Genomic DNA, 26414 nt, shown 5'->3' on the forward strand with positions numbered 1-26414 from the left:
AAGTTCCATAACTCAACTAAAAGAATCACTCACCTCACTTTTAGAAATGGTGTTGCAGAATAGAAGAGGCCTAGATTTGCTGTTTCTTAAGGAAGGGGGATTATGCGCCGCTCTAAAAGAAGAATGTTGCTTTTATATTGATCATTCAGGAACCATTACCAAAACCATGGATAAACTAAGGGAACGCTTAGATAAAAGGCAAAGGGAGAGAGAAAACGAAAAAGGATGGTTTCAATCATGGTTTGATAAATCCCCCTGGTTTACCACCTTAATCTCTACTCTGTTGGGACCTCTTATTTTATTGTTGATTTTAACTTTTGGACCATGCATTCTAAATCGCTTGATAGCATTTATTAGAGAACGTATCAGTACTGTACAAGTTCTAATGCTAAGACAACAGTACCAAAGTTTACGAACAGAAGATTGAAATTCCATGATTGGAATCAATAGTCACAAGAAAAAGGGGGAAATGTGGGACTCGAGGGACATTGTTCCAGCTAATGGTTAAGAACTCTCCAGACAATAGGGGCTTCTTAGACAATGGGTAAATTTCCAGGATGTCCGGCCCCCTTCTGAGAAAGAGGGAAATAAACAAAATGTAAAAAAGGTATCTGTCAAAGAACCAATCAGGAAGCCTGGGACAGGTTCCCTCTCTGGTCCGAACAGAAGCTAAGAACCTATCATTAAAAATCACAATTGAATCGACACTTTGCATAACAGGAAATTGAGACCTATAAAAATGCATGTTCACGCCCTGGGGGGGTTCCTTCTTCGGCCTCCTGCGTGAGGACCAAGGAACCCCGGTGCACCGGCCTTCAATAAACCTCTTGCGTTTTGCATCGGCTTCCGACTCTTGTTGTTTCCTGGGCGAGTCGAAACTCCTAGGAGACCGCGAAGGTCTAACATTGGCACAGAATGATCATCAATCAACGCTGGCCCTCAATACACGTCACATCCCCTACAATGTAAGAGGCGGTTTTGTCTATTTGATTCCATGCGGGTCTCTAGCTTCTAGGCCGGTGCCTGTTTCCAAAGTGCCCGTGAAGAAACGTTGAATGCATGAAAGAATCCACCCGATCACTTATTATTTCTGCCTTTCCAATGTCGTGCCGCAAGAGCAGAGGCAAGGAAGCACATGGAAAGGTCTTCCTTTAGCGGGTCGGACCCGAGGCCCCCAGCGATAACCGTATCTGCAAAGCGGGGAAGCCCATCGCGGGCAGCGCGCTGCGTCTTCCCGGAACAACGTGGGCGCAGGGCCGGAACGAAAGCGCCAGTCTGGCCCGTTTCCCGGGAGGCCCGGCGCATGCGCAGAGCGCCGGCGCCCGTTCCTTCCTTCCGGCGGCGCCGCCCGGAAGCCTCGGCCCCGACTCCTCCCCCTCGCCGGCTCGGCTGTGGGTGCGGAGCCGGCCGGGTGAGGAGGCGGGTTAACGTCGGCACTGTCGCCGCTGCTGCCGCCCCTCCTCCTGTTCCAGCCGCCGCTGCCGCTTCACGGCCGAGTTCTCGCGGCCTCGGCGGCGCCCGGCGTGTCCAGCTGCGCGGCCCGCACCCGCGTCCGCCCCGCCGCCGCGATGGCGACTCGCTCGTGCCGGGAGAAGGCGCAGAAGCTGAACGAGCAGCACCAGCTCATCCTGTCCAAGCTGCTGAGGGAGGAAGACAACAAGTACTGCGCCGACTGCGAGGCTAAAGGTAGCGCGACGTGGCCTTCGGGGCGGGGTCGGGGCCCCTCAGCGACGCCCCGGCGACCCGGGCACGGCCGGAGCGGGCGGCCGGGCAGGTGCCTCCGCGGGTGGGGCCGCCGGGCGGGCCGCGTCCTGCGCTTGGGCTGCGGCGCTGGGCGCCCGGGGCAGGGCTGACGGTGCGGTGGTCGGAGCGCACCGAGTACGGCAGCCTGGGCGGGCGATGAGGGTCGGAATTCATCCGTAGTGTGTTCTAGTCTGGCTTTTAGCCGGAACCAGGAGGAATTTCATTATGTGAGTCTCTTGGACGCTGGGCTTCTGTTCCTGAAGCCTTTAATTCGATTCTCTCCGACCACCTAGCTGGGGGGAGTATATATGTGGACACTGGTTTGTATGCCCCTTAAACGTTAAAGGTGCAGTTTCAAGATGCAGAGACGAGAAGAACCTAATTTTAGTTTGTTCAGTTGGAGGGCTTTTGCCTCAGCCTTTGAAATAGAGGCGCTATTTTTAGCCTGTATGTTTTGGCTTTGGAGATGTGATGTATATTTAATGTCTTATAAGTAATCTCACGGGAAAAATGTTTCAGAGTTTTTTAAAAACAAACCTGTCCTACGGCTTGGCAGTAAAATCTTGCTTATATGTAGGTTTGGTTGGTTTGGTGATAGATCGGGGGTTCTCCAGAGCAGCAGTCAGCCTTTGGGAACGTCATTGAAGATTTCTGCACTGTTTGGCCTAGACCTTTCCTGAAGCTTTCCTGTTCTTCCTCGATAGTGTACAAACAAGTCACGTCTCAGTGGGCAGGTAATGTTTGATGAGACAGCCACACAGCATCGGCAGGTTCCTCTACTACAGCTCCTGGGCTACTGGGAGGTCCCGTGGCCAGACTGCAACTGGACCATTTGATGAGCACTTTTCAATATCCTAGTAGGTCGATTGGACCAACCTTATATTTACCTTTCAGGTGATGAGTTGGAAACGCCTGACTATTGCACTAATATTTGTTTACCTGATATTGATTATGTGTGTGGTTTTCGGGGAATACTGTTCGGTACTGAGGCTCAGTTGCTCACTTACCACTGCACTAGTAAAACCCTGGAAAATGGGCCTTCGAAAGGTCCGAAAAAGGAAGGAGCTGAGGTTTTATAGTATGCATTTTGTGTAATAAGTAGGATAGTTAGATAGAGATGCTAGTAAGCATTACATCTCTTCATTAAAAGTTGAATAAGTTTCAGCAGTTACTTTCCTTTATGTATAGAAATCATTCAAAAATAATTTTTGTTCGAGTTTCTTTCCGCCAAAAGGTATTTTGTAAAATCAGATTTTAACTAATGCTTCCTAAAATAATTTATAGGTTTAAAAAAAGCCATTATTTACCACATGTTGACATTTCCATTTATTCTTTTTGGGGTGGGAGAAGGAGAATCAGGTACTTCTCAAATTAGGACCAAAACGTTACTTCTTCTGACCGGAGGCATAGGGAGCGTTAGTTTTGCTCACTAGTTGGATTGCCACAGAGGTCAGCAGATATGTATTGAATAGATGTCTTTTTTATTTAGTTTTGTTTGGTCTTCTGTTTGTGGGTTTGTTTGTGTTTGAGAAGTGGAGAAGGCGGGAGAGAAGAGAGTAGTACCAAGTGCTCAAGGATGTGCTGTGAAAGGCGTGACCACCACAGTCATGATTTAGAAAGGTCACCACTTTTTCCTGTTGCTGATAAATCTAGAATAGTTTTAAAATGATCTAAATTATTTCACTGTTTTATCTTGATCCTTCAGGGGAAAACATTACGGTTCAAACTACTTGTTGGTTGAATGAGACTTGATTTCATAGTTGTCATAATTGAAAAAAATGACATGATTGGGCAGTTGCTATGAGTAAATGTATTTTGTAGAGTTTTTGAGTCTTTGGTGTGATCCAGCTCCATTAGGGAGCTCTCTTAGTGGAATTCTTGGCTTATTACATGATTTTGGATCCATTACTATGTATGCCAGGTGACACAGTACATGTAGATAGTGGAATTCTGATTATATGTACTATTGTTTTTTTTTTTTTTTTTTTTTTGCGGTACGCGGGCCTCTCACTGTCGTGGCCTCTCCCACTGTGGAGCACAGGCTCTGGACGCGCAGGCTCAGCGGCCACGGCTCATGGGCCCAGCTGCTCTGCGGCATGTGGGATCTTCCCGGACCGGGGCACGAACCCACGTCCCCTGCATTGGCAGGCGGACTCTCAACCACTGTGCCACCAGGGAAGCCCATATATGTACTTTTAAAAGACATGCTAAAGGTCTTATTTTACAGCTTAGTTATTGTAAAGCAGTTCCATATTGTATATATGAATTGATGTTCTCCTCACTGCCTAATAAACTATATCAAGCTTTTCATATACTTTGAAGCCACTTCCCAGTTAATTCAATTTTCTTTCTTAAAAAGAATGCTTCCTCCACAGTTCTTTGTACCAGAGCTAAAGTTTAGGGCTAGAGATCGCCCTATTTTGTTGCCTTTTACTAACCAGCAGAAGTCTGTCATTTGGGTTGTGGAATTTTCTTACTGAGTTACCAGTGTGTGCTTTGATAGTATTTGGGAGGTAAGGAAGGAGAAAAGGATGGCATAGGTGCCAGTTTCCTGCTCTTGGTCCTACTCTTAGAAAATCTGTTGAGAGACTGGAGAATAGGACAGGTAGATGGTACTGCCCTTCCTCTCCCTGGCCTCGTTTGGGGCTCCGTGGGAGTTTGAAAGCAGTTCTGTTGCTTGCCGGTTGGTAGCGCTTCACGGAGCCGTGAGGATTTGGAGCCAGACCCTTGCCGACTTAAAAGTTTACTTTTCAGCGTTTAAAGTTTCGTTTGTGGTTAATGCTAGCCTTGATTCTGAGCACTTACGGGTTGGCATGAAAATGTGTCTAAGTTTTGGGGGGTCAGAAGCAGAAGGTGTTTGAACCCTAGAGACTGCCTGGTGTGGAGAGGTTAAGCTCTTGGCCCAGATCACCCACTCATTTCTTCACTCCAGACATCTTGACTTGAGGACACACTGCTGCGCGCTGTATTGGATTAGAGGACTGAACATGTTCCTAAGACCTGAAGGAGCTTGTTTAGTAGGGGCTGCATTTTTGCGCATGAATAATTCCAAACCAGTGTGCCCAGTGTTAGAATAGTGGTTGTGAGGAGTGCCGCCCTTGCCACTTTGGGCTGCTCTTCTCCTTGCACCCTGACTTTTGTGCCTTGGTTGTCTTCACAACTCCTAGAATGCTGTGTCAGGGCCTTTGCACATGATGTTTCTTCTGCCTAGGAAGCTCTCTAACAAGTTTTTACCTGGTCAGTTTACCTATCTTCCAGTTTCTGCTTAAGTGTCTCTTTAAGGGAAAGGATTCTCCTTGATCTTCCCAGGTTAGGCGAGGCTTCCGCTTATACATGTGAGACGCACCCTGAGTCCTTTATTACACTTACCACAATTGTAATTAAACATTATTTGGGTAGTTATTGGGAAATGAGGGGTTGGGTTGTAGCTTAAGAGGGAAGAGACCTCGTCTGTCTTGTTTTGCCTTGTAGGCCCAGCCCTTGGCACAGTGGGTGACATATAGTAGTTCATGCGACTCAGCAAATACCATTTGAAAGAGTGGATGTGAATGAGCACGGAGCTGAGGGCAGGCGGCAGGTGTGCGGACGTGAGCGCACATTTGGGCATGAAGACCAACCCGTTGGGAAAGACTCCCAGAAGCAGTCTCCTTTGATCTGGCTCTGAACGTGGGTGGGACTTCATCTACCAGGTGGAGAAGGAATTAAAGGGCACAGTCAGGTATATAAAACCACATGAGAAGAGTTGGAAAGATGGCGGAGGAAGAGCCAAGAAAAAAGATCCCTTTGGTTCCAGAAAATCTCCTGAAAAAGAGGAAGGCTTATCAGGCCCTGAAAGCCACCCAGGCAAAGCAGGCGCTTTTGCAAAGGAAGGAGCAGAGGAAAGGAAAAGAGATCAAGTTTAAGCGACTAGAATGGTTCCTACATGATTCCTGGCGGCAACTACGTGACAAGGTGCGACTCAGACAACTAGAAGTGAAACCTCATGGCTTGGAAGTGCCAGATAAACATTCCTTAGCCTTTGTTTTACGCATCGAAAGGATTAATGGGGTGAGTTTACTGGTGCAGAGGACCATCGCAAGACTTCGCCTGAGTAAGATTTTCAGTGGTGTCTTTATGCAAGTAACTCCTCGGACCATAAAAACGCTTCGTATAGTGGAACCTTATGTGACCTGGGGATTTCCAAATTTGAAGTCAGTTCGGGAACTCATCTTGAAACGTGGACAAGCCAAGGTCAAGAATAAAATCATCCCTTTGACAGACAACACGGTGATTGAGGAGCACCTGGGGAAGTTTGGTGTCATTTGCTTGGAAGACCTCATTCACGAAATTGCCTTTCCGGGGAAGAATTTTCAGGTGATCTCAGGATTCTTGCGCCCTTTCCAACTCTCAGTAGCCCGTCACGCTACCAAGAATAGAGTGGGCTTCCTCAAGGAAGTGGGCTCACCTGGCTATCGAGGTGAACGCATCAATCAGCTCATCCGGCAGCTGAACTAAACCCAGCACATCTGAAAGCACAGTGCATTGGAAGCATGTGTTTTTGTTTTATGGAATTGTTACCCAGTATCTTCAAGCAAGATTATTTTCTGCTGTATCTTCAGAAACTGGAGGGGAAGGGTCAGGGAAAAGATGGTGATGTTCAGGGCAGGCACTTTTCATCCCACTTCAGTTCCAAGAAAAAGTTCCTGTGTGTTTTCTGCGAAGACCGCCGTCCACCTCAAACCAGCAAAGGACTTGTGCCATGGAGGAGGGAGTCCTGTTTTATCACACCTATCCTGGGATTTAATGTTGGTGAACGAACAAATACCCACATATGAATACAAGACAGCAGTGGACCAGGCCCAGGGGCATATTGAACCTGGGGTATCCAAGGGCCTTGTTTTAGAAAGAACTTGAAATACAATTAGAAAGAAGCGCACAAAAAAAAAAAAAAAAAAAAAAACCACATGAGAGGTTTCCGTACAACCCTTTTTTAGGTAAAGTGTTTTTAAGTATGCTCAGCTTTGGTGGTGGCAGGTCAGAGGAAGAGCTGGAGTGGTGAGAGTTGGCTGGCAAGTCACCTGGTTGTAACAGTGGTCCCGGCAAGAGTGTAAGAGGACCTGAACTCTCTTAATGTGAATGTACCGTAAGTCAGACCATAGGGCAGGAAACAGAACCACCGTAGCTGTCATATAATTTCTATTAAGAGGCCGCTCACGGCATCGTTGAAAGGGCTGGAGGAACAAAAGTCAGGGAGCCACTACTGGACTTCTGGTTTCAAGGGCACACGCTGTTGCCCCTGCCACCACTGCCGTGCTGCTTCTCCCCCCGAACTGATCGGAGAACCGGGACTGAGGCTGCTGCAGCCAGTATCTGTTAGATGTTTTTGTCGGTTGCCCTGACTGTAGAAAGATGGCCTCTGTTGCGCTGTGCCTTCCACGTGCAGACCACTGGCCGACCTCATTGATATCCAGTCCCTTGCCTTCAAGGGAGCCTTTTAGCTTTCTAGCCTCTTCACAAATTAGAAACGTGAAATGGAGATTGTGAGGCCCAGTCCTAGAGTCCACTGTGGGTAGCTGAGGACGGGGAACATTTTTCATTAAGTGTTTGATACTTAAGAGTTCTTATATAAACCTATTTTAAAGCAATTCTCGGGCTTCCCTGGTGGCGCAGTGGTTGAGAGTCTGCCTGCCGATGCAGGGGACACGGGTTCGTGCCCCGGTCCGGGAAGATCCCACATGCCGCGGAGCGGCTGGGCCCGTGAGCCATGGCCGCTGAGCCTGTGCGTCCGGAGGCTGTGCTCCGCAACGGGAGAGGCCACGACAGTGAGAGGCCCGCGTACCGCAAAAAAAAAAAAAAAAAAAGTAATTCTTATTGAAAAGTAAAGTTCACCTTGAGGTGTTTATGATGATGTTGATGCTTGTAGGATAAATTCATGTAAACAGAAGTCTGTGATTATAATTCATCTAAAGAGACCTGACAATCTAAAAGTTCCCCCAGAATGCTAAACTTCAGCCTTACGGGTCTGTTCGTTTAATTTTGTGGATCCCGAGGTTTTCCTTGATGATGTGCAGAGTTCTGGTGTTGGAGCTGCGATGGAAACCACGGGTCTCTCTGACTCATCAGTTTATAACTTTGGCTGCATGTGGTCCCCTGCTTTTCTCCTCCCAATACTACTTCTTTGTCTTTTTTAAAGATTAAAATGTTCTTTCACTACTTGATTTCAGTAATTAAGTAAATTTACATCTCCTTAATTCTTGCTGTACAAGATACGTATATTGCCCTTACTGACCTGTACAGACTTGAACCCATGCTTTCTACAAGGCAAAGTCAGATATTTGATATTGTAATTATACATTGACACATTATAAACTCAAGCCTTTTCCTCCTGCTGCTACTGCTAGTGTTTTCCCTGGATAGGATCAACTCATTTTTCTCTCCATTTCTCAATAGGAGAAGATCAAAGAAACTTGGAGGCCATTTTGTTTAATTTGTAGTTATTATCGAAAGTGTTGCCTGCCTTACATTCTGACCACTTTAAAGAGTTGATTTAACAGACTTAAATTTTGTTGGTAAGTCAGTATTTTCTGGTCACTGCAAAGATTAAGCATCATGTCAGGTTCTGTCAAGCGTGCTAAAAAGTTTTGCATGTGGCACACAAAGTAGTTAGGGATCTCAATAGATATGAAACAATGATCAGTTAAATACGAATCTATTTGTAGATTATAGGTTCATTAAAAATTTAATATGGGGAGAACTCACTGTGACTTGGAGAAGGTAAAACTGTAAGGTTGGAAGTTCAAATAAAAACAAATAATATTACATATATACAAATAAATTATATAGTGCTTCCTTCTTGCCAGGTACTGGTGTGATCATATATCTTACACGTATTAATTAACATGTATAATAAATCCTCAAAACAGTCTTTTGAGGTAGGTAATATTATTCTGTCTTACAAGTGAGGAAACTGAGGCACACAGAACTTAAGTAACTTTCCCAAGGTCATACAGCTCGGAAGTGGTAGAGCCAGGAAGTTTTTTTTTTTTTTGGCTGCACCGTGTAGCATGTGGGGTCTTAGTTCCCCGAACAAGGATCAAACCCGTGCCCCCTGCCGTGGAAGCGTGGAGTCCTAATCACTGGACTGCCAGGGAAGCCCCAGGAATTTTTTCATTAAAAGTTTTTTGGTGGCTACCATGTATTTCAAGCACTTTCCTAGGAGCTGGGAATGAATCAAAGAGCAGGTAGGTGAGGTCCATTTTAAAGGATCTGTTGGTCTGTTGGAAGCAGGACTGATTGCAAGGCTGGCATCGGGCCGGGGGGTGGGGGGGGTTGGATTTGGGAAGGGTCTCACCACCCTAAGTGATAAGCCAGTCACTGTGGCTAAACTCTTCATACAAATAGTGTGGTTTATGCTGAACACCTGCCTTCCTTTTGGGAGTCTGGAAATGGCATGTGTGGTAGGCAAGCCCCTGGGCAAAATCCCTCGGCATGGAGTCTCTAGTGAGCTTCCCTGGTTGGTGACACTTCACACCTGTTGTGAGAACTCATTGCTGAGAAGCATATTCAGTGCAGCTCCACTGGAAGGGGACACCTGCACGTCTGTGCCCGATTTCTCCGCGACTTCGCTCCTTGTACCTTTTCCTTTTGCCAGCATGCTTGGTGGCCTTCTGCTGTAATAAATCACAGCCATGAATACAACTGTACGTAGAGTCTTGTGAGTCCTCTCAGTGAATTACCAAACCTGAGGGTGGTCTTGGGAACCTCCCAACATAGTTGATAGTGTGTATTTTCCTCCAGTATGTTAAGAGACCATGTCGGCGTCTCAGCTTATCTCAGTTTGGTCTAGAGCCCAGCCTGGGGGTGCAGCCCAGAGGAGCAGGTGTGAGCGTTAGGGGAAATTCCGACTTTACTGGGATGAGATAGAGGTGGGAATCTGGACTCTAGAGTCAAGATTTTGAACCCAGGAGATCTAGCTCCAGAGTGTATGTTGTTAACTGCATGTTCCCTGCTTGAAAGAAAACATATGCTTTTGCAGTTGAAATTCTTGATAGAAGAGGTTATTTTGGGGAAGAGATTACCACCTTCAAGCTGACTTAAGGTATTTCTCAGAGAGATTATTGCCAAATGTATGCAAATGTGGACAGTGTTTAGTAAAGCCAGGTGTGAGTCTTAACAAGCTTTGCCTCTAACTTGCTTGGTGAACCTGTCCTTGTTAAGCCTTACTGCAAAGATTTATTTCATCTCCCTCATGGTCTGTGTTATTTCCTGAATTCCCTACCTGTGGTCACTTCTATGTCAGTATTTACTATTATTGTTAATTTAAAAAAATTATATTATTGAGGGTGTATAATTATTATTGAGGGCATGAAATAGTTTGGGGTCTTATTGAACTTTGGATCATGATCAAACCTTTATACTGTTTAAAAACTTTTCACCAATGACTTAGGTCTTGCTGAGCAAATTTACTTGGTTATTAGTTTTAATTATTTCAAGGCATATCATGTAACTAACAGGAATATTCCTCACTGGTTGAGAGGTCCTGTTGTGTGGAACGTTTTCATGTTAATGCTTTCTTGGAGTAGAGTAAAATCAAAGAAATACCCCCTCTTCCAGTCAATTACTAAAGCCAAGACATGCTTTCATTCATCATTTTAAAGAAAAAACCTGTAGGTGTATTACATTTTCAATTACTTGTGTACATTTATCAATGTCAGTATTTTTTGCCTAAGGTGTTAGGTGGAGTTTTGTTAACTCTGAATGGCATTTAGCTATAGTATCATATAGAAATGATTTTTTTGAAAATATTTTACTTAAAACAGAGCTTTAGATGAGGTGCTGTTGGAAATATGTGCTATTTCTTGTTCACATGTATTTTGAGTGGTAAACGTGAGGACTCTGAGGGTCCAGAGGGGAGAGAATTATAAGCTTTCTAGTAATCTTCTATTCTCTTCGACATCCTCCTCTCCCCAACAGCTTTTGGTCTTCGTTTTATAAGAGATCCAAGTGATTGCTTCTAAGAGTGATTGATGACAGACCGTCAGATGTCTGCCGTTGATCTTTTGTAAAGAGTGCATTTCAAGGACCAATGATCATCTTGAACTCAAATTTAAAAAGAAAATAAAAGGAATTTTTTAAATTGTGTAGCAGATCGTATTTAGGATAGCTTTATCTTCCAATATAAGAAAATCTATAAAAAAATTGTGGTTTAGTCTGGACTTTTTCTTAAAAAATTGAAGTATAGTTGGTTTACAGTATTGTGTCAGTTTCAGGTGTACAGCAGAGTGATTCAGTTATACATATGTATATTTTTTCAGATTATTTTCCATTATAGGTTATTACAAGGTGTTGAATTTAATTCTTGTGCTATACAGTAAATCCTTGTTTTTTATCCATTTTATATAAAGTGGTTTGTATCTGTTAATCCCATAATTCTAACTTGTCCCTCCCCCACTCTTCAGTGACCATATGCTTGTTTTCTGTGTTTCTGAGTCTGTTTCTGATATAGATTCATTTGTGCTACTTTTTATTGTTTAGTTATTATTTTATTTTTTGGCCGCACCGCACAGCTTGTTGGATCTTAGTTCCCCAACCAGGGATTGAAACTGTGTCCTCGGCACTGAAAGCGCGAGTCCTAACCACTGGACCACCAGGAAATTCCCAATTTGTGTTTTTTATTTTTCAGATTCCCCATATAAGTGATGTTATGTATTTGTCCTTGTCTGACTCACTTCACTAAGTGTAATCTCTAGGTCCATCCACGTTGCTGCAAGTGGCAATATTTCATTCTTTTTTTGGCTGAGTAATACGGTCTAGATTTTTGTTTAGTTCATGCATTTCTACTCTTGAAAGTTGCTTTTAGTGTAGGGTGGTGATGGTGCACGGTGCCAAAAAACTAGCAGAAGTATGTTTATTGAAGTGAAATGATCATTCCTGGTATATTAATTTCCTGTTGCTGATATTAGAAATTATCACAAACTTAGTGACTTAAAGCAACACAAATTTATCATCTTATAGTTCTGGAGGTTAGAGTCCAGAATGAGTCTTACTGAGCTAAAATTAAAGCTGTTTCTTCTGGAGTTTGTAGGGGAGAATCTGTTTTCCTATCTTTTCCAGCTTCTAGAGGCCACCTGAGATGTTTGCCTCCTCACGCCTTTCCTCCATCTTCAGGGTGTCATCTTCAGATCCTTTCTCTCTGCCTCTCTGCTTCTGTCATTGCTGTGATTACATTGACTTTACCTAGATAATTCAGGAGAACACTATCGCATGACTTTACCTAGATAATTTAGGAGAACACCAGTGTCCTTAATTATTCCTGCAAAGTTTCTTTTGCCGTGGAAGGTGACATATTTACAGATCCAGGTATTGGACATCTTTGGGGCCATTATTCTGCTTACCACAAGTGAATTTGTGATAAACTTGTATATTGAACCTAGATTTTTATAATAGGTACTGCTCTGGATGTACTTAAGAGGGCATAGGGTGGTGAAGTGAGTACAGTTTAAATTAGCCATTCTCACAGAAATTATTCTTAAACTCTCATATGCACACAAGAGTCATTTAACGAACTCTTTGCAACATGACCATTTATGTAGAAAATCCTTAGAAATTTATAAAAAAGGTATTAGAACCAGTACTTGAGTTTTCAAGGTTGCAGGAATCAAGGTGATTATAGAAAAATTAACTATTTCTATATACCAGCAACAAACAGTTGGTAAGTTGAAATAAAACTTACCATTTGCAATTGTAAAAAAATATGAAAACTTAGTGATAAATTTAACAAAATATATGCAAGACTTGTATGCTGAAAACTACCACAGATTGCTGAGAGAAATTAAAGAATACCTAAAGAAATGGAGAGATGTACCATGTTTATGGATTAGAAGACACAATCTTTTTAAGATTTTAGTTCTCTCCACATTAATCTGTAGATTCAGTATGATCCCAGTAAAAATCTTAGACGGCTTTTTTGGTAGAAATTGATAAGTTGATTCTAAAATTTATAATGAAATGCAAAGGAGACCCCCAAATCTGAACAATTTTGAAAAAGCGAAAGAACATTGGGTTTCTTACACAACCTGTCTTCAACAATTAATATAAAGCTACTGGGCTTCCGTGGTGGCACAGTTGGTAAGAATCTGCCTGCCAATGCAGGGGACACGGGTTCGAGCCCTGGTCTGGGAAGATCCCACATGCCACGGAGCAACTAAGCCCATGCGCCACAACTACTGAGCCTGCGCTCTAGAGCCCGTGAGCCACAACTACTGAACTCACACGCCACAACTACTGAAGCCTGCGCACCTAGAGCCCGTGCTCCGCAACAAGAGAAGCCACTGCAGTGAGAAGCCGGCACACCTCAACGAAGAGTTGCCCCCGCTCGCCGCAACTAGGGAAAGCCCGCACGCAGCAACAAAGACCCAACACAGCCAAAAATAAATAAATAAAATTAAAAAAAAAATATATAAAACTACTGTAATCAAGACAGTGGTATTGGTCTAAGGAGAGACATAGATCAATGGAACACAATAGTCAAGAAATAGAGTCACATATAAGGTCAGCTGATTTTTAACAGAATTGCCAAGGTAAATTCAGTAGGGAGAGGATAATCTTTTATACAACTACAGAATACTCCTCGACCTTTAACTCATACTGTGCTTGAAAATTAACTTGAAAGGAGTAATAAAAGTTGCTGAGATCTTGGGTTAAGCAAAGATCTCTTGGATAGGATACAAAAGCACAATCCATAAAGATAGAATTGAGAAAATGAACTTCATAAAAATTAAAAACTTTTGCTTTTCAAAAGACACTGTTAGGGGCTTCCCTGGTGGCGCAGTGGTTGAGAATCTGCCTGCCAATGCAGGGGACACGGGTTCGAGCCCTGGTCTGGGAAGATCCCACATGCCGCCGAGCGACTAGGCCCGTGAGCCACAACTGCTGAGCCTGCGCATCTGGAGCCTGTGCTCCGCAACAAGAGAGAGAGGCTGCGATAGTGAGAGGCCTGCGTACCACGATGAAGAGTGGCCCCTGCTTGCCGCAACTGGAGAAAGCCCTCGCACAGAAACAAAGACCCAACACAGCCAAAAATAAATAAATAAATAAATAAATAATAAAAATAAAGGAATTCCCTTAAAAAAAAAGGACATTTTTAAAATGAAAGAGAAAATCATGAACTGCAGAAAATATTATATCTGATAAGGACTCTTATTTAGAATAAGAAAAAATTTGTACTAGAATGTTAATAGCAGCTTTAATTCATAATAGCCAAACACTGGAAACAATCCAAATGTCCATCAGTTGATAAATGCATAAACATACTATGGTACCTCCATACAATGAAATAATACTTTGCAATATAAAGAAACAAACTAGTGATACAGTCAGTAATGTGGATTGATCTTAAAAACGCTATGCTTAGTGAGGAATCCATACACAAAAGACTCCATGATATATGATTCCAATTATATGGACTTCTAGAAAGGTAAAACTTATAGAAAATAGATCAGGGGTTGCCAGGGATTGGGGGTGAGGGAGGGTAGCTCATTTTACTTTTCAAAAGTAAAATGCTGTACCAGTATGTTGTTTTATTCATTTGGCGGTATAACAATTGCTGTAGATTATATAGCAGATTCTAAATTACTTTAAAAGTCTGTACAACATATACACTCTTGAAGTAATTTTCCTCTTCCATGGTCTGAGTAAAGATTTTGCAAAAGTAGTACTCTTTCTTTTTTTTGCGGTACGTGGGCCTCTCACTGTTGTGGCTTCTCCCATTGCGGAGCACAGGCTCCGTGGCCTTGGCTCACGGCATGTGGGATCTTCCCGGACCGCGGACTCTCAACCACTGCGCCACCAGGGAAGCCCAGTAGTAGTCTTCTTGATCCTGGCTTAAAGGGTAAAGGATCCTTGATTGGTGTCCCTCCCCCTCCCCCTCCCCCCTCCCCCTCCCCCCCATTTTCAAGTCTATCAGAATACTAATGAGTACTTAAAAATAGTTTGGAAATTATTGGTTTAACCTTTTGTTTTTTCTTGGGAAGTCATGTTATTCATACAAGGCTCTGAAGTTCCTTATGGCGCCTTTAGAATGTCAGTTTTTTGGTGCCCCTAGGGTGCAGGATTTTCTATTAGGCACTATGATAATCTGTAGGGATGTAATGCAAATACAGTGTATAGATAAGATCACCATAATATTCACCAAAAGAATGCCACTTAGTACTGTGAACTCTGAGGAGCTCTACGGTGTTTTCATTCTGTGATGTTGGAATTTATCTGTTGTGAGACCAGTGGCCCGCTTCCTAAGACTTGGAAATCATTATTTGAAGGAAATTCAAATCATAATAAGCAACCTGGGACCCTTGGAAGTCTTCAGTTGCTTAGGTTCCCTCCCAGCTTAGTAAAGCACTTGAAGGCAGGTCTATGCCTATGTATCTTTTCCTTCTCCAGAAGGTAGTTAAGTTGGATTGTGTCTTTATTAGTCGTGTGTCTGCTGCAGTTTCTTGAAATTTGTTGAAAAAAATTAAAATTTACTTGTTATGTGGTTGTACATATAAGGAATTCCCCTGTCATAGATTCCCTGATTTTAATGGCTTTCTGTTGTACTCTGCAAAGATAAGTTATTGCTCTATTAATATGCCCTTTCAGCATCTAGAGTTTGTAATCACAGAGGGGTTTTCCTTAAGTTTATGGCTTTTCTTAATAATTCTTTGCTGCTGTTGAGTAAAATTCTATTTTTTGGCTCAGTGGAGATAGCGTACTCCACTCCAGTATCAGGGCTCATGATAGTAAGACATAAATTTGAATAGATATCTCCGAACAGAATTGTGCATTACATTTGATGGCAGACCATGGGGCATGACCTTGATAATAGGGAGCTGTACCTGCCAGTCTTAAGAGTGTGAAGAAGTCACGTCTTACATAGGTGGTTAGATTCCAAAATCAGCTTTAACTGTGCTTTACACCCCCTCAAAGAACAGTGCGTATGATTTTATGTCTGTAACCCTGGATAGTTATTCTTATGAAAACTAAAATCTCAGTATGTTAGAAGAGTTAGACTTTCATTAAAGGAAAGAAGAGGGAAAATTTCTGCATTTTAAACTGTTCTACTTAAAGTTAAATATCACGTTCCTAATGGTGAGTGGGGCATAGGTGGATATTCCTCAATTGTTTCTCCTTGATGGTGATGTTTCCTGTATACCATTTTCATATTAAGCTTGTATAATCTTAATAAACATGTTGATAAGTTGATAGGATTATCCATGATGGTTTTTGCATGATATAATGCATATGAAGCATTTATACAGAGTCTGATATATATAAGTAGTCAGTAAATGTTGGATGTGAATCCACAAACAACCTTGCTTTTTGAACAGCAGAGAAAGGAGTGTGATTGGAGATAAACTGAAATGTGTGTAATTAAAGTCAGGTTCCTGAAATCTCTTAATTCTTAAGAGATTAAGAGATCTGTTGTCTGCCAGAGTGAGTTTTGAAGATAAAGAGAAAGCAGGTGCAGTCCTGTGTACAACTTCACTGAACACTTCAACCACATCCATTTTACTAGGTACTTAAAGAGGAATCAAACACGGTACCTTCTCTCGAGGTGCAAAATTGTGCTGTTACTCTGCTTGACCAGAGCACTTAGCCATGTCAGTTCTCTCTCCCATGAACAGAGTCTTTTCCTGCTTTCATATAAGTACTTTGTGAGATTCCACAGCAATCCCAAGGGCATAAGAATTCCCACATTAGAGATGGGAACCCTGAGACTTTAACTTGGTCAGAGTTGCTTTGGTGCCAGGATTCTGACTGAACTCCGACGAGACCCTCCAGGCCATTGTGCTGCTTCTCATGTGAGATGTTTTTCTTGGTGTGCTGGAGTAGACCATGAGGGACTTTAAGAAACTGCTTTAACCACTTCAGATGCCCTGCTGGAGCACGGCATCTCCATGTCTGCTTCCTGCCGACTTCTTGTGCCCACCTGCTGGATCCTTCCTAGGACCTGCAGGAGGAAGGAAGGTGGGCTAAGCTTCCTTGGAGCCCCCTGAGGCGAGGCTTAAAGGGCTCCTGGTTTCCAGGGGAAGGAGTGTTGGGGGGGGATTGTAATCTAGTGGTAGGAAAGTTGACAATCTGTATTTGTTTTATTTCATATTTTGTTTTATTGTATCTCATTTCATCGTATTTTATTTCATAATTCAGTAAGAAAACTGTACTGATGCTCTCTGTTCCCACCTGGAAGGATTTCAGAGTAATTCAGATGTGGGAATGAAAGCTTGGGTGCCAGAGGGAGACATTTTGCAACACACATTTAAAAAGACATGGCAATCTTGTTAACATATTGATATAAATGCTGAAGAGATTGTCATAGACGCACAGTTTTAAAGTGCCCTTTATAGCTGAATTATAAAAATAAAGCAAAAAATACTTTTTGCTTTCTTTTTCCTCCCAATTACTTTTTAAGAGAATTGTCCAAGGTTTCAGATGTAAGAAAATTGCTTCTTCCTCCTGATTTTGGCTAAGTTTTATTGTTGTGAAAATTTTCTGAATTGTATTTAACATGTTTATAGATGTAATTGATTATTTCAGAAGGGTTAACTTTTTGATGTGGTTATTATAGGAAGTAAAAGAAAAAGATAAATTCTATTGAAATATTTGATACAGATACTTTCTCTTCTTTGTAACGTGGTTTCCTCTTCTGTTTCCATTAAATTATTATTTTTTATGTAAAGGTCACAAGTCTGTTGCTGCTATTACTTCCCCCGTATTGTCACATTCAAATAAATAATTTTTCCCTGTGGAAATTGTGCTCAACTATTGTACAGAAGCAGTTTTCCCTCTCATTATTGACTGAAAATTAGTTATTTGGAATTTTTTAGTGGAGACAGCGGTTTCACTTCCGTAGATAAGACAAGGCTATCAGGTGGTTGCCTTCTTTATTGGGCTTTTATCTCTTGTCCCACATTTAGGCAGCTACACTTCTGATTGTTTTTAACTTATTTGTTAAAGTATGCCTGTAAACAACAGGAAACAGTGAGTGATTTTTACCTAAAATGTTTTTCTAGTTTTCAAAAAATAGTGGAGGGGACTTCCGGATTTGGATGTGGCTTCGAGACTGGAAGGAGGTTCAGGTGTCGCTGCGTCCTAACAACAAGGAAAAGCTGAGCAGGCTGAACAGTCAACAGCTCTTCTTAGGTCTATCAGAAAAATGAGGTCGTAGGGCAAGCTGCTGTCCCCCAGATTGCAGAGACAGGTGAATACAGAGAATCACAACTTCCATCACAACTCTGGGAACCAGTACTGAGCTGGGAAAACGCAAACTGCAATAGATGAATTGCTGGAGGCTCCCCCTGGGGGTACTCAGGAGGGCCAAATATGTCTGTGAGCTCAACCTCAAGGGGCTCAGCGCAGTGCATGCCGGAGAAAAGCTCCTAGTGCTTCTGGCAGGAGGAGGGGAGAAGGAACCATTTTGAAATGCACCACAGCATTCTGTTCTTTTAGCAAGGTAGGCCCTCGGGAGAAACTATTTAAATAGAGCTTAACTGACCCCGGGAAGCAAGTACCTAACTCCAGGCAGCTCTAGCCTTTCGAGTGATAGAAGGGAAATCCCAACTCCTGCCTAATCTAGCCGTCCTGTCCACCAGAAGGAAGGGGGCGGGGCGGGGGTGGGGGTGGGGGAAGAAACGGAGGTTTGTGACGTTCCCAGTACAGAGGCAGAGACTCACTGGCAAACTGAAACCTAGCCACAGGGCTATAGCACGCTCCACTCGTCAGCCCCTCACCACCACATTGCTGAGGCCTATTTACAGCAGTTTCTTTTACCCGGGAGGGCATGTCCGGCCGTCAGGTAAAAGCTACAAGGCATACTAGAAGGCAAAAAAATCGTTGAGGTTCTTAAATTTCATAGTGAAACTGTTATCAGGTATTCGAAGTATGGTGATAGTCTGCAGCCCACACCTCGTGAGATATAAATGTAATTGGAAAAACCTGGAAAAATATTTTCATATGTTTAAACGAATGTATAAAACACATGTATATATTACTTAGTATGTAACGGCTAAAGTTACTATATGTTCAGATTGAATAAGCTTATTTATTCACATCAGATCTATACTAAATTCCTTTAGTCTAAAAGTTTTTATAGAGGGAGAATATCGTCCCAAACAATACTTACTGATCCGCCACAGCTGAGTAGCAGATCTTTAGACCAGTACCACTCAGCTGAGCTTTAATCTTTATGGTACACCTTGAATATTTATTTTCAAGTTACTTTTAGAATTCACACAAAGTAAGGAGCATTATACTGATCAGAAGACATTTCATATATGTATGTGTCCCCTGAAAATACTTAAAGTAGAGGTTGTAATTATTATTTATGTTAAGCCTGGGTTTAACATCTCTTTACCAAGTCAGTGGTAAGGAAAAAGCTGGGAGTGGGGCTCTTCAAAGTTAAAAGGCACTATACTTTTTGAAAAAGTCCTTTACAAAAAAAATTTTTTGGAGGCATATTTTTGGGAAGTAGAATATGTACTGAGTATTAGAGGACATTGAGAACTTACTGTTAATTTGGTAGGTGTGGTAATTGTGGTTATGGGGAAAAAACATATTTTTTAAAGCTTCATACTGAAGTATTTAGGGGGGTGATGTCTTTTGCCTGAAATTACTTTAAGAAGCTTCAACACACACAAAAGATGAAGATGGCAAAATATTAACAATTATTGAATCTGGGCAGTGGGTATGTGGGTGTTCACTATACTATTCTTTATGTATTTCTGTATTTGAAAAATTTTGATAATAAAAGTTAGGAAAAATTTCTAGTTTTTGTGCCTAAGGAATAAACTCAAACAAGCCATCAGCAAATAAGGAGGACCCTTCTGGACTTAAAAAATGTTCAGTTCACTTTGCTGTGCAATTTTTTTTCTCTTCAGTTAGAAGACTACATTAGTCATCTAGTCTTGACTGACAGTATGTGTCTGGACATTTATGTAATCTCATACCGAATGACTGTTTTTCAACATCCTATCAGCTATTCTGAACATGCTGGGAGTCTGTGTAAACATACCAAGAGAACAAAAGAAGTTAAAAAAAACCCTTCGAATAAACTATTATTACAAAGACAGTGATTAGGGAGTAAATAAATTAGCTGTTGGCTCTTTATGGTAGGCCCTACTCATTTAAGGATGCTGGATCAGAAAAAGGATTATCATGGAGCTGTTTGCGTACTGACTAGCTGTTAAGAAAGTGTTTGAAAATGTAGTGATGAGTGTGGTACTAATTTCTCTTCTTCCTTATCCTGTTTTTTAAGAACACAATGAATGGCAACAAACCATGAAAATACACCAGAACCTCTAATGCTGATCCCTAACTTATATTTTATCCAGGGGTTACTTAAAGAAGTATTGGGAAGCAGCCGCATAGCACAGGGAGATCAACTCAGTGCTTTGTGACCACCTAGAGGGGTGGGATAGGGAGGGTGGGAGGGAGACGCAAGAGGGAGGGGATATGGGGATATATGTATGCATATGGCTGGTTCTCTTTGTTGCACAACAGAAACTAACACAGTATTGTGACGCAATTATACTCCAATAGAGATGTATTAAAAAAAGTATTCATTTCACATGTATTTTCTGAGCACCTCTTGTGCGTAAGGCATGGCTGCTCATTGCCATACAAATTGACGTTGTATAAGGCGCTAATGAATCCTGACCCCAGAGCTGTCTGTATTTAAGACTTTCCATCGTAGGGGATAGAAAAGGAACTAGAGTTAACCTAAGTAAATCAGCATTGAGCGTTGTTGTTTGTTTGATCAGAAGAGGGAGGCTTGCCCCCCCCACAGGACTCAGTTCTTGAATCTCTTTGCTTCCGTTTGTATTCTCTTCCTTGCCAGTCTCATACAGTCTCTTGCTTTTAATTATTGACTGTGAGTGGATGACTTCCTGATACATATCTTCAGACTAAAAACTTGATGTCATCCGAGAACTCCAAACTCATATATCCAACTGCGTGCGTTGTTCATCCAGCGGCTCGAAATTAACATGGCTTAACTTAATTCTTCATCTTCCTCCTCCAGGCCTGCTCCTTGGACAGTCTTCCCCATCTTACTGTGCCCTTTTGCTCAGCCCCCAAACTTTGGAATTTTCCCCATGTGAACTGCAGTAGTCTCCCAATTGGTCTCCCAGCTTTATTCTTGCCTCTGTGGCCGGTTCTAACCCAGCTGCCAGAATGATCTTTAAAAAGTCAGGTTAGGTAGTCAGATCATGTCATTGCTGTACCGGAAACCCTCCATTATTTTTGTCTGTCAGAGTGAAAAGCCAAAGCCCTTAGAGCAGTCCACACCGCCCTCCCTGCCCCTGAACTTACTAACCAGGCTTCTGTCGCAGAGCCTTCACACTTGATGTTCTCTCTGCCTGGAGTGTGCTTCCAGATGTACATATGGCCTGGCCTCCGCTTCTAGGTTAGGTTAGGTCCTCACTCATTGTGTACTTAATTTTGTTTAATATTTGTCTCCCTTTCTAGGGTGTAGGAAGTCAGGGATTTTTGTCGTGCTTGGTAAATATTTGTTGAATGAATAAATGTCCGATGAGGGGGAGAAGCATGTTCGGCACGAGAACGACGTGTGCTGCCAGTTTAAGACGTTATTTATGAAAACTGAATAACCACGATACAAGCAGTATCTGAAAAGCTGATTTATCTCAGTGGTTCTTGGAAGTATTTCATGCAGTATATTAAGTGTTTGATGAGGGTCTCTGTGACTTTGGTGATTCTCTTTCTGGAAAATAAGACCTCACTTAATATTTTTCTTTTTCTAACTTTTTCTTTTTTAGCTGATGTAAAACTTTGTGTAGTCAGATTTATAAAAGCCACTGTTTTTTTTTTTTTTTTTTGCGGTATGCGGGCCTCTCACTGTTGTGGCCTCTCCCGTTGCGGAGCACAGGCTCCGGACGCGCAGGCTCAGCCGCCATGGCTCACGGGCCCAGCCACTCCGCGGCATGTGGGATCTTCCCGGACCGGGGCACGAACCCGTGTCCCCTGCATCGGCAGGCGGACTCTCAACCACTGCGCCACCAGGGAAGCCCAAGCCACTGGTTTTGAATACTAGAATCATATATTCTTTTCGTATGTAAACAAGTTGAGGTTGTTTTAGTAGGGCTTCAGCTCTGAAAACAGAACACTCCGGGTGTGTTGGCAGAAATGCTTTACTATAGGAAATTAGGTGCTTGTGAAAGGCCTAGGAGGGGTGGAAGAGCCAGTCCCAGATCACAGAAGGGCTGACCTGCCAGGGAACCGCCAGCCCAAAGGCTGTCCCTGGACTGCTCAGTGTGAGAAAGCCCCAAGTTAGCTGTGACCCTGGGACTAGAAAGCTGCAGCTGCCCTGGTACCCTTACAAGCCGTTAGTGGAATGTGGGGTGTTCCCGTCATCCGTCAGAACCGCTGCTTCTCACCCAAGACTCAGCTGGAGACTAGACATTCTACCTTCTGGTTTTCTTGAAAGGCAGAAAGACAGCCAGAAAGGCAGGAAGATAGTCTCTACCTCACTTTTGCTTTCAAGTACTGCATGACTGCATCCAGTTGGTAGAAACTAATTCTCGTTTGGAAGTCTAACTACAAAGGAATCTGAGAAGTAGAGCTTTTTGAGCTTTCCGTCCTCTGGCACCCCAGAAATCGGGAGGGGTTGGGCGGTTGTGTGAACAGATCAATATTGTCCCCATGGCCCTGTCTTAGCTGGTTTCAGAGTGAGCAGAAGAACATCCACAGCCTGACCTGGGAAGCTAGAAGGTCCCCGGGCAGCCAGTTTTGTGGCTCTGCACCTCTGGGCCCCTGGGGCGTGGCTCCACTTGCCTGCCTTGCTCGTTTGTTTGCCTGTGCCTCAGCAGCTCCTGAGTCTGTCTGACCTGCCCTTTGGCTTCCTGCAGGCGGTTGTCTCTTTCTTTGGGTCATAAGGGGGGCTGCAGGAACAGCAGGTGGTGTTCCTTCTCCAAGGCCAAGAGCGGGCAAGCTCTCCAAGAAGGAAGCGTGGCGTATATAGTTAACACGTGAACACAAGACTAGTTGCCGACGGGACGTGGTTAGCTCTGGACGGGAGAAGAAGGTCGGGATGGACGTGGTTAGCTCTGGACGGGAGAAGAAGGTCGGGACGGATGTGGAAGGGTCGGGGGGGAGCGAGAGTGAGGGGGTCTGCAGGGTGAGGGGTCAGCTAGGTGAAGTCTCGCCGAGAGTGACGGCGGGGGGTGCTGAAGGAGGTTTGAGGGTGTCCTCCGCACAGAATACTTGCTAATAGTAAGTGTCTTAAGAGTATCGATAATTCAAAAGTAGTTTAAACTGATCTGTTCCCTCAGGGACTGGTACTTACTTTCTAACTCCTGTGGCTGCAGACAGCCCTGCTGCCAGAGAGATCTCGGCTGTGGAAGGCGCCCCTGGGAGCGCTGCAGGGGAAGCCTGCCCGCCAGCGGGCCCCCAGCCTGTCCCTGGGCATTCGTGTTCTTGAGAAGTTTCAGTAAATGGGGTTGATGCAGGCGGTGTCACACTTTTATATTGCATTTTTTGACACTCTTAAATCGAACATTTTTAATACGCTATTGGTCATTTCTAGTCTTTTATGATTTGCTCCTTCATTTGGAGGTGGGGATGGCTGTCATTTTCACATTTTTCTCATGACCAGTTGTTGGGTCATTCCAGGAACATTCATTCCTCTGAGTTTGGTGCCAGCCACACCATTTACCCCTAGATCAGCGGTCCCCAACCTTTTCGGTACCAGGGACCGGTTTCGTGGAAGACAGCTTTTCCACTGCCGGTGGCCGGGGGCAGAGGGGAGGAATGGTTCAGGCCGTACTGCGAGCGACGGTGGGGAGCGCCGGGGGGGAGCGCCGGCGGGGGGGAAGCGCCGGGGAGCGGCAGGTGAAGCTTCATTTGCCTGCCTGCCGCTCACCTCCTGCTCTGCGGCCCGGTTCCTTAACAGGCTGCGGACCGGTATGGCCTGCGGCCCAGGGGTTGGGGACCCCTGCCCTAGATGCTCTCAGCCTGTGAATAAGTGACAGTCGAGCACTTTGCCGGATTTTCAGTCGCTGAAAAGTCTACTCTTTTTGTAACTATGAAATTGTAAAAAGTTTAGAGATAGAAGAGACCTGTCAGGTACCTGGTCTGATCTCCTATTAGAGATTAATTAACTAATTAATAGGTTAAATGCCTTGCTCCAAGCTGTGACAGTGAGAGGATGTGGCAGTGAACCACATTTTCTGCTTTGTGAGGCCAAAGCAGCAGATGGTCTTCCAGACAACTGGAATGTGTTACTACCCTTGACCTTCACAGAAGGTATCGCTCAGCTTTTCAATTTTTAAATTCTCCTTAAATTCAGCCATTGTACAAAATGAGAAGGGAGGTAAATTCTGGGTTTTTGTGCTTAACCAAACTGTATCTGTGTAATGGCAGAATATTAAGAAAAAAATTGAATGAGGAATGATTACATATTAAGTATTTACTTACCCGTTTATTTAAACATAGATTTGGCAATAGCTGTGATACAAACATGCTTTAAAACTTGGAATGCTGTTTGTTGGTGTCTGCTGTGTTCACTGAAAGCACATGTCATCTCATGAAATAGTGTCAAGAATAGTTTAAAAAAGAGATAGTTGTAAATACTGAATACCTTTCTGCTTGAGAGAGAAATTTTGCAAAGAAAAAGTACTAGAATATTTATTAAAGTAAACAAAATAAAGGAAAACTGTAATATGCTTTCTCAAACTCTGAACTTTTAAGCTGAATTTCTGAATGATAATCACCTGAACAAAGTGAGAAATAGGTTTGACAAGGCTTAAACTTTAAGACAGTCAGGTGAAACAAAGATTATTGATTCTTAAAATTAAGCTTCATTTTATTTTCTCCTTTTATCTTATATCACCCTGATGACCAGCGGACTCTTAAATGATTACCACAGTTTAACTTCTTTGCCAAAGTAAATCAACATTTGGAAAATGGCACAGGAATGCTGTATTTGTAGATTTTGTTAGTTCTCTAAAGAATCTTCTTAGTTTTATAGAGTCTTTATAGATGTTTTGAATTTATTTACATATTTATTCTTTCTTCCCAAGTTTAAGGAGGTAAATATAATAAAAAATGATGTAGTTATATATTTCGTAACTTTTGCTCTGCTGTTACCCTTGAAAGGCATCCTAGTTCAGTAGCTCAAAGCTTGGGCTTTGAAGGCGGAAGCTCTGTGTTGAAATCAGCTCTCCCATTGTTGCCTCTGGAGCTCCTTTTCTTTTTTCTCCCCTCCTCTCCCCTTCCCTTTTCCTCCCTCCCTCCCTCTCTCCCTTCCTCGCCTCTTCCCCTCCCCTTCCTCCTTCCTTCCTTGTGGTGGGAGTGTGGTATTTAAACTTTTAAGCCTCAGTGTCACTACATGTAAAACGGTGATCCCTGTGTCACAGGATTGTGAGGGTTAACTGAGCTGTGAAGTGGTGCCCTGGCACAAAGTAAGGGTTTGATAATTTAGTCAGGTCTTTGTTTTGGTTTTTTAGCACTCATAGTTATTTTACTACTTTGAAGGAAGCATTTGTGAATTATGTTTTGTCTGGTAAACAATGAAATTGAGCAAATCCTGAGATTGCTCCCACTCTAGAGTACTTTATGGAAGGCTCAGGAAAAGAAGGCAGCTACCTCTCTCTCTCTCTCTCTTTTTTTCCCCCCCTTTATCTGCTGGTCCCTTAGAGCAGACAGGAGCTAGAGGCGTAGGACAGAAGCCCTCCTTGCCCTGCCTTGCCCCGCCTTGCCCCGCAGGAGCCTTCGCTCTAAGAGGACAGGCAGGCCGAAAGCACAGCGAGTAGGGCCAGCCTTGCAGGGGGAGCTGGGGAAAGAAGGGGGGAGCAGGCTTGGAGGAGGAGAGCGGCCGTCACTCTGGGGAGGAGGGGCTGGGAGCGGCTCGGGCGTCCACCGAGTGCACCGGCCTTTCCCGTTCCAGGCGCCAGGCGGAAGGCTAGGGAGGGGCTCGGGGGTCGTTGGCCCCGGAGGCCTGCCCCGGTGTTCCCGGCCGAGGGCCTTGCATCGCAGAAGCGGGGGCGGGGTCGGGGGCGGGGCCGCAGGGAGGAGGCGGGAGGGAGGTGGAGTCGCCGGGAGCTGGGGGCTGCTCGGGCTGCTGGGAGAAGCCTTGGGAGAGGGGCGGGCCTCGGGTGGTGCGGAGGGGAGGGCGGGGCTGCGAGGGGCCCTGGGCCGGTGGACGGGAAGCCTCTCCGGCTCTCTGCGGGAGTGTGATGGAGCGAAGCCCAGCCGCCCTGGAGTCGGCAGTGACAGGGTGGGTCTCAGCGTGCCGGCGTCTCTCTGGTGGTCCTCATGCACACCTGGGCCGCTTCTTAGCACCTTTGCCAGATGCCATTGTTTGTTTTGTTTTCCGCGTTTAGTTTATTTTTGAATGGAATGCTTTATTTTCCTACGGATTCTGACAGCTTTTACACTGTGAGGAAAATTGTTTAGAATTTATTTTGCAACCCATGGAAAAGTGTTAATATGTAAGTAAATGACCTTGAAATTAAGGCTTGGTTGACATTTTATTTGCCAGGGTTATTTTGTTTTGTTTAAGGAATTACAGTTAACTCTTAAATAAACTGATAAAATTGACAAAACTTTTCTGGGGAGACCTGCTAGTTTATTTTTGAAAAATATACGTTTCTTTTAGCACATTTCCTCTTTTACTTCAGTAGGTACAGTCCCCTTTTGTGTAAGTG

The 26414-nt window shown here is 43.7% G+C and overlaps 2 protein-coding genes across 5 annotated transcripts in view; both read left to right on the forward strand.

Annotated features, from left to right (window-relative positions):
• The first annotated feature begins 1358 nt into the window (after positions 1-1358).
• Positions 1359-26414, forward strand: part of SMAP1 (small ArfGAP 1) — a 149524-nt gene continuing 124468 nt past the window's right edge. For 2 of the 4 annotated variants that reach the window (XM_030859221.2, XM_030859222.3), the window contains exon 1: positions 1361-1686. In XM_030859221.2, the coding sequence (XP_030715081.1) occupies positions 1569-1686 (118 nt within the window). In that variant the 5' untranslated portion in view covers positions 1361-1568. Of the gene's footprint in view, positions 1687-25885; positions 25985-26414 lie in introns of those variants that run through there. The other 2 variants (XM_070043523.1, XM_060284000.1) reach the window with 2 other exon arrangements.
• On the forward strand, positions 5485-6661 carry LOC115854754 (large ribosomal subunit protein uL30-like). Its single transcript, XM_030859228.2, has one exon. The coding sequence runs from the start codon at positions 5494-5496 to the stop codon at positions 6235-6237; it is 744 nt and encodes a 247-aa protein (XP_030715088.1). The 5' UTR covers positions 5485-5493; the 3' UTR covers positions 6238-6661.

The sequence above is a fragment of the Globicephala melas genome, chromosome 14 (genome assembly GCF_963455315.2).
Source record: "Globicephala melas chromosome 14, mGloMel1.2, whole genome shotgun sequence".
NCBI lineage: Eukaryota > Metazoa > Chordata > Mammalia > Artiodactyla > Delphinidae > Globicephala > Globicephala melas.